The sequence below is a fragment of the Mixophyes fleayi genome, chromosome 4, assembly GCF_038048845.1.
Source record: "Mixophyes fleayi isolate aMixFle1 chromosome 4, aMixFle1.hap1, whole genome shotgun sequence".
NCBI lineage: Eukaryota > Metazoa > Chordata > Amphibia > Anura > Limnodynastidae > Mixophyes > Mixophyes fleayi.
Window position 1 is genome coordinate 91,015,039 of NC_134405.1, and position 13,878 is coordinate 91,028,916.

Below are 13,878 nucleotides of genomic sequence, written 5' to 3' on the forward strand. Positions count from 1 at the left end.
GGTATTTACCTGTTTATCGTGTCAATCACATGATAAATGACCGCTCGGCCCGATATCGCATTCCTGTGTACGCTCCTACGATGAATGATGATCGTTTCAAAGCACATCTTATCATTTCATTTGATTTTTAAACTATAAACTAAAAATCTTGTTCAACGATGGAACAATATCGGGCAAATGTGGAGGTGTGTACGCACTCACGACCAGCAGTGTAGGCAGAGCTCCATACAGTTTACAGAGTCAGGATATTTTCAGCAGATGGTTATGACAGATGAAGAGCCCAGATCTGTAGGTAAATCTTGTAAAACATGTATATTGTGTACACATGAGTCGGTATGCTGATCAGGACTTCCTGTTGGTAAAATCATTAACAATACGGCATCGGGAAAAATTTTCTGTAATGTATGTCCAGCAATACACTTTTATATGATTTCAATTCCGTTTTGATGACCATATTTAGCCATGTGTCTCTCTGGGTTTTTTTTGTTTGTTTGTTTTTTGTTTGTTTTTTTTTAAATTGTGTAGGTCTCTGGGTCCAGAAGTGTGGGACATGAGGAATGTCCTGAAATACGAATTGATGTTAATTTATATGATGACAAGTGCATTCTGAGGTCGCGTTAGGTGTTTTGTTAGCTCTCTGCTTTATACTTGTACTCCATAAATATTAATCTTTTAGATAATTTTGTTTCTTGCTAGTTTGACAAACACAATTAAAGTGACTATAAGAACATAATCCTCAATATTAATTAAGTCATTTTCTTAAATATGGCAGTAGAGTTAATTCTACGGCATCGCTTTAAGTATTGGTAACAACCAATTCCAAAATCAGATTTTTATTTGTGAGCCCGTAATTAAAAAATGGAAGCAAAATGGGGGGGAGGGGTTTATAAACTGTACTATTCAAGGTTATTCTGAAAATAAGTATTTCCAGATGATTGTGTGTGTCAAATGATTGTATGGACATGCGTAGCAAAAATGTTGCATTGAATTAAGGTTCGGTAAACACTCTCTCCTACATCTATGTTGTAAAAGGTAGCTCATTAAAGTGAATCAATTACACATTGCAACATTGTCATGTCTGTTCTTGCATTTTACTGCATTTCTTTTAATCCATTCACTCTTCACTCTTCTGCTAAAGAGAAAGGCATAGGAAGGAGATGTGTATATTTTAATAAGTTCCTTGTCTATTGTTGTAATGCCACAAGACACACTGAGGCATCTGAAAAGTGTATCACCTGCTCCAGTTGTTTGCAGTTCTCCCTACATAAATTGCTTTATGTGCCATTGAGAATAGTACTAATGATTATAAACTGTTGCTTATGTTTTATTTTAATTGTATTTTAACAAGCTCCCTGGAAACTGGAAGTATATCCTCATTAACTCTTCTTTTTGTTTGTGTCTTAGGTCACGACTGCTGTGAGCGAGTAAAGGTTTCTCTTTGCGCCTCTAAGAAGGGCTCATCAGTTGTAGTTGCAGCAGAGGACTTTGATTTCATCGAGGACGAAGCATACGATTCTGCTCAGTTTTTAGCAGGCAATGCTGGTAATCAGCAAGCCTTGATATTTGCTAGCTTCGTAGAAAGTTCAAGACCGTCTACTGGGGATGCGACCATTCTGGATGAAAAGATCACATTGGCTTTTCGACATCTGCAGCTGCCCAGTGGATGGAATGTACTAGGTGCAGCACAAGACATAAAGGGTAATGGTCTATAATAATAATTTGATTCCAAAATGAAAAATCAGAATAAAACGGTGTGTAACAAAATTTGGATTGTCCCACAAACAACACTTTTGGTGTGTTTATATATACGAACAATACATGATCATTTGTATCTATATTTGACCTACATGTATTGAAACTGCAATAGGGAAGGAAAAAAAATATTTTTTTAGTACTTTGCACAAGAAGGTTGGATAAATGTGAATGATTCTATTGATTCGGAGAAGGGTAAGAGCCCTTTATGTTTGTTTTCATGCAAAAAGATTTTAATTAGCAGAACTTTTACTGTGCAGGCAACTTGTTCTGCAAGTAAATGGAATATAGTAGGCATGATGGCTGGTTGTCACATTTCTATTACAGTGATTTTACTCAAGGGTGTCAATTCTCACATACCAGTGCTCTCTCTAGTCACCTCACACATAAATCATTGCAATGTTTACCAAACCATAGCACTAAGTTTGTACCATATGTGTGGTGTATGGTTTGTTTTTTTTGTGGGAACTCCCAAGCAAAGACCAATTGCTGCTGAGTCAGATAGCTGCAGCGCCGCGTGGTGGTGGCTCCGGGGTGTGAGCATTGAATGCTTTGTTTTATTTCATGATGTTCTCAGATTGACAGATGTGTCAAATAAAGAAATCTTTCAAAGGTTGGTGGAGATATAAAAATGGCTGTAATTTTATAGTGGTTAGTACATTTTGTCAGTCCTTAAATAATATCTCCATTCAAATCTAAAATCGCAGTGAAGTTGAAAGAGGAGATATAGAAAAGGAAAGTATCCTTACGTGGAATGTGTTGTTCGGATATGCTGAGGTGGATGATTAGCACTTGATCAGTGATGCACTTCTCTCTAAACTTACCTCTTGGCCTCTTACAAATAGGCATAGGTGTCCTTGCCCCTATTTCCTGTGAATTAGAGTTCACAGGGGAGAGTTCACATACTTACTCTGAATCTAAAGGAGTACCTAGCTACGCTGCTGGAGCTATTGGGCCCCTGGTGTATTTGGTGAAGCAGAACACCCAAGGGAACTGTGCTTTCCCTTCTTAACTCCTATTGCACACGAATCTGCATTTTATCCAGTTTGATTGATGTGGTGTTTACCCTCTTCAAAACCCTGGGGGCATCTCCAAGCACCCATTTTTTTAATTTGGCTCTGTGGTTCGTCTTGTGGCCCCAGCAATAAACAGAGGATGTGTGAGTCATCAGATCAGAAGCCACAGTTTGCTGAATTGAGGCCTCTTATTTGTCCTCCAGTCTCCTCCACTGTTCTGCCAGTTAGGTGGTAAGACAGCTTTAACTAGTGTCAGCAGTGCAATTATCAGAATATTTTTTTGTGTGAAATAAGTTTATAATTACCAAAATAAATCGGTGGCACAGCCTTATAATGCCTCTCATCCTCCTTGCTCATAATCATACATGTAGACTTTTATACCTTTCCATCCATGATATCTCAGAGGCGGCTCAGTACTTTCACATGTCCTCGAAAATAAAAACGAGGCAAAACATCATTGTTGCGTCGTCGGATCTCGTGAGGTTTGGATTCTATAAATACCGCCCTCCACGGACATCCTGCGTCATTTCACAGACACAGAAAGGGTAGCAGAGTTCTTGAAAAAGACTATTAGTATTTACAACAATTGACTGTTTAACAATCCTTTGCAAGAGAACGCTAGTATGAAAGCTGTCACCCAGTCGCAAAGCTGATCACAGACACCATGACGACTTTGCTAGTGTTAGATCTGCATCCAATATCCACTATTAATGCAGCTGGTTTTAGACAGTTAATTGAGGTTTGTGTCTACGTTACCAAATTCCATCACACCATTTTACTAGAAAAGCTATTCCTCACCTCTGCCAGAAGGTTCGTAAAAATGAAATTATTGGGCTACAAAAGGCCATTCTACCCACTGTCCTCTTAACCACAGATATGTGGAGAAGCAGAACTGGGCAAACTAAAAATTATGACCGACAGCCTACTGGGTTGGTGATTCGCCTTCACAAGCAAAATCAGCAGCATGTACACAACTACGTCAGGTTTTTTCGAGGCAGGCTACTCTGTGTATCACCGGCTTCACTAAGAGGCATATAGCTGACAATTTGTTGCAAAAACTAAGGGTTGTCATTGATAAATGGCTTGTTCCACTTTAACTCTCCTCAGGTGTCTCTCCTCATATGTCATTTCTGATAATGTCACCAATATTGTGAAAGCATTACAGCTGGGTGAATTCCATCATATTCCCTGGTTTGCTCCCACAATCAACTTGGTGGCGCAGAGCTTTTTGAAAAATGACAGGGACGTGCAGGAAATGCTGTCTTTGGATCGTAAAATTTCAGGACATTTACGGCATTCTGCAACAGCATGTAGGAGATTGCAGCAGCTCCAAGAGCAATTTAATTTGCCCTGCCACCAACTGAAGCAAGGTGACAACAAGGTGGAATTCCACCCTGTATATGCTTCTGAGGATGGAGGAACAGTGAAAAGCCATCCACGCTTACTCCACAAGTCATGACATTGGGAAAGGAGGGGGAATTTATTTTAGTCCAGCGCAATGGAGAATACTTTCAGTGTTATGCAAGGTTCTGAAACCATTCAAAGTAGTCACCTGGGAAGTGAGTTCAGGCACTGATAGCTTGAACCACGTGATTCGCTTAATTAGACTTTTGGAAAGGCAGCTTGAGAAACTGAAGGAGGAGATGAAAACAAAGCAATTACGCGAATTATGTCAGACTTGTAGATCAAGTACTTTAAATGCTTCCCCATGATCTGATCACTGCAGTTTGATGACTGTGCTTGATCCTAGGTTTAAGAGCTATGTCTTCTGTTTGCTTTCAATTGACCTAGATCTCAAGAGATTATTATTATTGTTATTATTATTACCAATTATTTATATAGTGCCACTAATTCCACAGCGCTGTACAGAGAACTCACATCAGTCCCTGTCCCGTTGAAGGTTAGTCTAAATTCCCTAACACGCACACACACACACAGACTAGGGTCAATTTATTAGCAGCCAATTAACCTACTAGTATGTTTTTTGGAGTGTGGGAGGAAACCGGAGCACCCGGAGGAAACCCACGCAAACACGGGGAGAACATGCAAACTCCACACAGATAAGGCTGTGGTCAGGAATTGAACTTATGGCCCCAGTGCTGTTAACCACTGCAAGGAGCTCCTGGTGAGCAAGTCGACAGCTCAAGTGGTACTCTGGCAGCTGCTGCTAGGAAAAGTTTAGCTTTCCCAAGAGACCCAGGGATGATGCAGATGACTCCGCACAACATTTTGACATCTGGTCTGGTCTAAAAAACGTGACACCTCTGCAGTATCTCCATCTGTCCTACTATTAACATCCAAAGTATGGTGGGGGATTATTTTAGCGACAGCATTGAAATAGGCACGTCAGACAGTCCCTTTCCACACTGGAAGGAAAAAAATGCAATTTGCAGACCCATGTAAAAACTCGCTTTGCAATACCTAAACTGCCCACCTTCCAGTGTGTACTCAGAAAGAGTTTTCAACACAACTGGGAACCTGGTCAGTGATCGGCGTAGGAGGCTATTTGCTAAAAATTTGGAAAAGATGATGTACATCAAAATGTACTACAAATTCCATGAGGAAGGCCTTTACTGCCAATTACATCAAAGTGCAGAGACTTCTGTAATGGTGGATTACAGCGGGGATGAATTAATATTGTGTGAGGATGATATACACACTGATGAGGATGAGTCTGAGGATGATGACAATAGCATTTTTCCACTGTAGAGTTCATTCACAGCACTGTTAGCTAAACGGCCTTAAACCCATTCTTAGCTTGTTTTGGGGGTGCCAAAATAACCTATGCACTTCAGCCACAAGTGGCACTCCTGGTTGCTGGAATATTTTGTTTGTTAAACTGTACATGTCCTTTTCAAAATCTTACATGTGGATGGGAGGGAGGACAATTGCATCTTGCACCACTTTTCTTTTCTGCCACTGCTGTGTGGCAATGTTTCCTAGATGTGCTATGAACTGCTATGTGTGTATGTGTGTCATTGCTCTGTCGCTTAGCATCCAGCCAGCTCGCTGCAGTCTTTGTCCAAAAGTGTATGAAAATAATATTGTGACCTGTGAGGTGGAAATGACTGAAAATTAGTGTCATTGAGGTTAATAATGATGTAGGAAAAAAAATAGAGCAAAATTATGTGATTTGATAAGATCAGGCTTGAAATGGTATCATCTCCCTTGTAGCACGCTCTGACACTCTCTTCATTTGATCCCACAAATGAAGAGGAAGTTTCTACTCTCTTCTCATCTTCCTACTCTACCTCCTGTCTTCTTGATCCCATTCCCTCACAAATTAGTAGGTCCCTGTCTCCTGTTCTCATTCCCGCTCTAACTAAAATCTGTAATCTATCTCTTTCTACTGGTATTTTTCCATCACTATTCAAGCATGCAGTGATTACTCCAGTTTTAAAAAAAAGAGAATTCTGACCCTAACTCTCTTGTAAATTACCACCCCATCTCCCAACTCCTATGCCCCTCCAAGCTTCTCGAGAGAATTGCCTACACTCGCCTCACACACTTTCTTACAGCAAACAACCTATTGGATCCTCTTCAGTCAGGCTTTCGCTCTCAACACTCCACAGAGACTGCGCTGACCAAGGTTGTCAATGAACTGATCACAGCAAAAATAATAACCATTACTCTCTTCTAATTCTCCAGGATCTCTCTGCTGCATTTGACACTGTTGACCACTCTCTCCGCATACAAACGCTACAATCCCTAGGTCTTGAAGGCACTGTCCTATCCTAGTTCTAATCCTACCTATCTAATCGCTCTTTCAGTGTTAATTTCTCTGGATCCACCTCTGCTCCGCTTCCTTTATCAGTTGGAGTACCACAAGGCTCAGTCCTAGGTCCTCTGCTATTCTCTATCTACACCACTTCTCTTGGAAAACTAATAAGCTCCTTTGGATTTCAGTATCATCTGTATGCGGATGATACACAAATTTATCTATCCTCTCCTGATCTTTCATCATCTGTGTTGTCTTACGTTACTGACTGTCTTTCTGCCATTTTATCTTGGATGTCTTCTCGCCAACTCAAACTCAATCTTTTAAAAACTGAATTAATAATATTCCCACCCAAAAACAGTAGCTTCCTGCCTGACATTTCTATTTCTGTTGATTACATGACCATAAATCCCACCCCGCAAACTCATTGCTTAGGTGTAATCCTTGATTGACAACTGTCGTTTATTCCCCAGATCAACTCTATATCTAAATCATGTTACATACACCTAAAGAACATTTCCAGAATATGCACATATCTGACACCACAAAAACATTAATTCATGCACTCATCATCTCCCGCATCGACTATTGCAATTCCCTCCTTACTGGTCTTCTCAAAGTCAGACTTGAACCCCTACAATCTATTTTGCACGCAGCGGCTAGAATGATTTTCCTTACTAACCATTATTCCTTTGCTGAGCCACTCTGTCGGTCTCTACATTGGCTGCCTGTATTTCAACGAATCCAATATAAAATTCTTCTAACATACCATCAACAAAATTGCACCGACATACATTTCCTCACTTGTCTCAAAATATCTCCCAACACGACACCTCTGTTCTGCACAAGATCTGCGTCTCTCTTCCACTCTCATCACATCCTCCCATTCTCGGTTACAGGACTTTTTTCGGGCTGCACCCACTTTGTGGAATTCCCTCCCTCGCACAGTAAGACTTTCCTCTAGTCTTCAAACCTTCAAGCATTCACTGAAAACCCATCTCTTCAGACAAGGTGATGATATTCCTCAACCACCATCTTAATTTCCCTAGATTACCCTATTACCATCCTCTACACTGCTAACGCAAGACAACAACCCTCTGACCAACATTGCCCCACACACCGCCCACTCAATACTTTTACCTTTGCGTTCTAGCTGGTCCATTGTGCAATATGATGTAGCACATGCCCTTGTGTTTCTAACTCCCATTGTCCTATAGATTGTAAGCTTGCGAGCAGGGTTCTCTTACCTCTCTGTCTGTATGTATTACCCAGTATTGTTTTATCAATGTTTGTTCCCAATTGTAAAGCGCTACGGAATTTGCTGGCGCTATATAAATTGATGATGATGATAGCATATTTTTGCTATTTTAATAAAAATTGCATATCTAAAACCAAAATACTCAAGTGGTCAAAATGGGCTGGTATACTGTGGTATGCCATACTACCACTTCTCCAACTGCCTTTATTGGAGAACTATTTTCCATACTGCCACTTCTACATTTACACTTCGACCACTGTATGTGTGTATAGTTATTTTCCTGATTTGGGAAATGTTTCCCTAATGATGTTGACATTTATTGCATACTATTGAATTAAATCCTGTTGAGCGCCTACAGCTTTTATAGAATGTAAACCAGTGGTCGAAGAGTAGATTTAGAAATGGCGATATGGAACTATTTAGAAGTAAGTCAATGAAATTTGGTGGTTTTACAATCAAGCAGTAGAAGTGGCGCTACGACATACCACCGTATACACCCCAAATTCGACAACTAGTGTAAACTATAAAGATGTTAGGAGTCTCCAAGAACCCTGTTAATATAAATAATATAGTTTTATTCATATGGTAATATTGGATATTACATGTCTAGTATAATACCTTAATGTTCCAGCTGGGATACAGCATAAAAGGATGTGCTGAATTCTGATTGGAGGTATTGATGATTTCATGGTCGGTATAGTGATTTCAAGTATAACGTATAAGGATGCTATGCATTATATTAGTGTTGAGTTCAAGGTTTATGTTGAAACTTTGTATTAAATTCATACTTGCCAACTCTCCCGGAATGTCCCGGAGACTCCCGCATTTCGGGTGGGACTACCGGGAGAGTGTGGCAATCTCCCACATCTCCCCGAATTAGGGCCAAAATGCTGCGGTTCCCGGAGAATCGCGTCATTATGGCCCCATCCCCACTGTAAAATGAAGCATTTTGCGTCATTACGTCATGGCGCAATTTCGGAGCCCCACCCCCCGCACGCCCACCTTCCCCAGAGAGGCTCCCGAACACCAACTGACAAAAGTTGGTGAGTTATGATTAAATTCATTCTTCTCTTCACAGAAATTAAGCATACACTGATGCAGATAAATTTTGCAGACTTAATCTATTCCTATGAAGAATTTAAACAAATTTCTAATTCTTGACTCATAAGGATCTAATAACTGGGTGCGTGGGCTATATATGTCTGCAGTGTTTGTGAAAGATATTTAAAGCACACTGACCTGGCCTACGCATCTTGTAAGAGTAATAATTAATTATCTTTGAAATTATTCCAGTATCTTGTATGAAACACAAATCCAGTGGGTGGTTTCTGTCACTAGACACTTTAAACACCAGTTCACTCTAGTTCAGCTGTCTAAATAGCCCAAGTTTCTATCGCCTGAGTCTCCTTGAACTCTACATCTGTGGGGATGCTGCACATCATGGCAAATATTATACGGCCAAGGACACATTAAACAAGCAATACACCAGCAGGCAGGCAGCCTTTATTTGCATTATTGGTAGATATCCCACAAGGAGCAAAATAGACCTCTGTTCTGTGTATGTTTGACACACGATCTTGCTGCAAGTGCTCACTCTGCAGGTCTTAGCACATGTAGGTTATAATATGACATGCTACCGTAAAGGGTCATTTCACTAACTGTAAAGATCAGGTATACTATAAAAAAACAAAAATGCTACTTTTTTCGATAGAATATATATTTTGTATGGCTCTCCTTACAACAGCTTCCACTTCTTCTTGCTTGACTAATTGGAATTGCTTGGCACTCTACCATATTATTTATGCTGGTGACCGCAGGATGGCTTCCTTGATATTTAAGGATGATTGTTTTTTGTTTTGTTTTTTGTTTTTTTTAATATAGGTTTTCCACTCTTAATGATGGATTATTTACATAAACATAGGTTCTGGGTGTAAAATAACTTGCTGTCTATTTAAAATGAAAATAGACATGATAGTACTTAAAAAAAGAAATAAAAGTAGAATAGATATGCCTTTTATAAAATTGTAAAAATGTACATAGATGCACAGATGGTGTGCGTGTATGTATAAAAAGAAATACCCCCAGTGGTCATTTGAGATGCAGTTCTGTATATTGAACTCATAAAAGTTATACTTAACTAAATGGAGGTTTGTTAGTGATTCCCAGTTACAGTGAACAACACTATAGTACACACGCTCTGCTGAAATGAGAGAGCGCTGAGTTACGTCTATGAACTATGGATGACTCATTATATCCAGCCAGCTGCTAAATGGGGAACAGTTACAGAACTGGCTCCCATTCAAAATACACAGGTGAGCCGAAAGGAAGGAAAATCCTGAAATATATTTCTGCCATTGTTGTCACAAGTCTCCTGTCTAGGCAGGGTTTTTCTGTTGGATCCCCTATTTATAATTATAGGCTAAAAGGTGCTTGTTGTTTAATCCATTGTCATTAATGTGCAATTCTCACCATGAATGCACATTTCTGGAGTGTTTAAAAAGCGAAGTCATGCCAGCTGCTGTTTACCAGAAAATGGAACTGTTTACTATTTATCTTGTATCTGTCTCCTGTTTTCTGGTATCTCCTTCCTAATATCAGTGTTTCCTTTCCAAGTAGATTGCAGAGACCATACTTGTCTACATTCCGGGGATTCCCGAATGTTGGAGAGACGTCCTGAACTCCCGGTAGGGTAGGCTACTCACCCGTATGCCTCTTCACTTTTTGGTGATGCGGATGGGGCATATCCATGATGACTCTATTCACGTTGTCATGAGCCCCGCCCCATCCAGCCTAATAATGCAATGACCGAGGGGAGGTACATAATGTAGGCAAGCACGGCAGAGACAGATTAAATAGGAATTGTAGTAGTCAATAAATTGTGTCCCCAGCCACTAAAGTTTTGAAGGTAAAATGTGAAAGAAAAGATCTTGCTGCTTTTGACAAGTGGTCTGAAAACAGAATAAAACCATCCATGTATATAAGTTCAGCACACCTCTAAAATTTTAACCAAGATTATATCTGTGATGAAGTGTACTTGTCACCTACACAGAGACGGCCATTTTGTAAGTTTATCCAATGCTCAGGAGCCTATAATTCCACTGGAGAACAGCGACATCACTGAAGCTTGTGGCTGTATTCTCATGTTTGTTGGTTCAGTCCACAAAATGGTTGCTTCCGTTGTATTAAGCCAGGCTTACACTAAACATGTGAATTGTGTTATGTTGTAGTATCGCCTTGTAGTCTTGACAGTACTCATTTATGGTCTATGAAGAGGTTTAGTCTGAGAGTACATGTATCTAATCATCTGAAAGAAATGTCTGCATATTTTGTGCAGAATTTCTTTTCCCAGCAAATGAAGCATATAGTGAGAACGGAAGAGCACTTTGCATTGATATGTGTGATATTGACTTCTTTTAAATGTGTTCTCCTCTAGATGACCATCTGCAGGAGACGTTAATGCACTTTGCTGCAAGGCTGGGCCTTTGCCGACTGTCAAAGTTTCTTCTGGAGCAACCAGGGGGAGAAACAGCGTTGGCTATTCCCAACAGAAGAGGTGCAACACCTGTAAGCCTTGCCTTGGAACGAGGCTTCTGGAAATTGCACCAATTGTTGAAGTATGGAATATTTTTTTCATTGTACTTGTTTAAATAATAAGTGGCTAATGCTTGAATAATGCTTTAATTACTGCAGACAACGTTTAATGTGTTAAAAAATATTCTTCCAAAGTTGTTTATATTACTTGGAATTTGTGATACCAGTAATGTAGTACAAATAGACATTTATAAGGAGTTCTGGAGCCAGTGTCAGCATCTTTTCGCCGTCAAATATATTTTCTCTTTAATTTGATTTTAAAACTGGTGGCAATAATACTATATTGCATTTAGTCATAAAAGTTTGTTATAACTATAACGGCAATCAATTTGAAAGGAATATATGACGCCTCTATTGGAAGTAAAGGGTCTTATTTCCATCAGACTTGGTAATAGTTACAGTTAAACAGCAGGAGGTTTACATAACTACTGCTGCTTATTGTGTGCTATTTTCCAGTGGGAAAGAATAATCTTATATACTGCACTGGCTATCCTGTATTTGGTACTTTTAATTCTGTTCCTGGATAAAATAGATATTCAGCAGTCATTCTCCTATGGCATTATGATTAGAATAGTCATAGTGGTATAGGATTAAATCTGAATGTGTTTTCTCTACCTTTCTCTGCCCCCCGTACCAACAGCATGTTCTTTATTTATAGTACTGGACACACATACTATCTGTGAGTGAAGATAAATGCAACTGCTGCCTGTAAAGTATGTATGGGGAGATGGGAAGCACGTGCCCTGGAATTACTTTGGAGATGTAATAATGTAGGAGCATGAATTTGGTTTTCTCTCCATATACAAACTGGACAGCTGATCTTGTTAGATAGGAAAGTCTCTTGGTAATGGGGTGCACATACTGATGCGATTTCTATGCCACACGCCACTGTTAACATAATGTTTTGAATAAAACAAAATATTTAATACATTCCATAATCTGTAAGCCTCTGTAGAATGTCCCCCCTCCCTATTATCGTTGATAAGCTGGCACCTGTATTTTAAGGTGCTGTTAGAAAATGGGACTGTTGTTTATTTGAAAATCAAATGTGCGTCTTGGGTCATTGCAATCAATAGATTCCATCCCCATACCTGTTTACATGTGTTCACTGGCGTTATAAAACCATAGTAAAAGCATCATCATCATTTATTTATATAGCGCCAGCAAATTCTTTAGCGCTTTACAATTGGGAACAAACACTGTAATAAAACAATGATGGGTAATACAGAGAGAGGGGTAAGAAGGCCCTACTCGCAAGCTTACAATCTATGATGTGTTTTAGTGCAAATGGGGAACTGGTCTTAGAGTGGTTGTACTGTATTATTATTGTTATCCTTTTATTTATAAGGCGTCGCAATATTTCCGCAGCGCCATACATAATACATACAGTAGACCATACAGGGTAAAACGGTACAGGGCAATAAACGAATAAGACCAAGATTCCAAAGGCTCCAGGAAAAACTATTACAATGAAGTTGGAGCAGAATAGGTATGGAGACAGGAGGGAAGACAGCCCTGCTCGTAAGAGCTTACATTTTAAAGGGAGGGCAATCGGACAGTAGGTACAGAGGGAAGTCAATAGAGGAGATTTAGCACAAGAGATAGGAGAAAAGGGGCAGGGAAGAGAAGAAAGGTGATGAGAACAAGCTTGGAGAGAGGGTTAGGTGGATGGCTTGTAGGCTTTGAGGAAGAGATGAGTTTTGAGTGCGTGTTTGAAGGAGTACAAATTAGGGGACAGTTGGATTGAGTGTGGGAGGTCGTTCCAGTGGAGGGGTCAGCACAGGAGAAATCTTGAATTCTGGAGTGGAATGAGGTGATCAGAGTGGAGGAGAGGCAACGGTCATTGGCCGATCAAAGAAAATGGAAAGGAGTGTGAATGGAGAGGAGGTTAGAGATATATGGGGCAGTGGAGTGGGAGAGGGCCTTGTATGTGAGGGTGAAGGGTTTGAAAAGGATTCAGTAGGGGAAATGGAGCCAGTCTAAGCAAGGCAGAGAGGGGAGACAGAAAAAGAGCAACGTGAAAGAAAAATAAATATGTTTCGCAGCCTTGTTGAGTATAGAACGAAGGGCAGCGAGGTGAGAGCGGGGAAGGCTGGTAAGGGGAAGGTTACAGTAATCAAGGTAGGAAATGATGAGAGCATGGATAATAGTTTTGGTGGCATCCTAAGATAGAAAGGGCCAGATGCGGGCGATGTTGAGTAGTTGGAAGCGACACGATTGGGTAAGAAATTGAATGTAGGGGGCAAACAAGAGGGAGGAGTCTAGAGTGATAACCAGGCAATGGAGTTGGGAACAGATGAGATGGTGGTGGTGTTAACATTGACAGAGAGAACAAGGTGGGATGAATATCTAGAAGGAGGGAAGACCATGAGATCGGTTTTGGCAATGTTAATTTTGAGAAAACATGAGAAAATCCAAGAGGAGATGTCAGAGAGGCTGTACGCGAGTGAAGAGGGGGGGGGGTGTCAGGAGAAGAGATGTACAGTCAAATGTCATTGGCATAAAGGTGATACTGGAGACAGGAAGTGATGAGATCACCCAGG

At 40.2% G+C, this 13,878-nt stretch overlaps 1 protein-coding gene across 17 annotated transcripts in view; it reads left to right on the forward strand.

The window, feature by feature from the left end:
- The window catches only part of AKAP13 (A-kinase anchoring protein 13), a 169,821-nt gene that overhangs the window by 57,514 nt on the left and 98,429 nt on the right, over positions 1 to 13,878 (forward strand). For all 17 annotated transcript variants that reach the window (XM_075207724.1, XM_075207729.1, XM_075207725.1 and 14 more), the window contains exons 5-6: positions 1,405 to 1,698; positions 11,178 to 11,358. In XM_075207724.1, the coding sequence (XP_075063825.1) occupies positions 1,405 to 1,698; positions 11,178 to 11,358 (475 nt within the window). The remainder of the gene's footprint in view (positions 1 to 1,404; positions 1,699 to 11,177; positions 11,359 to 13,878) is intronic.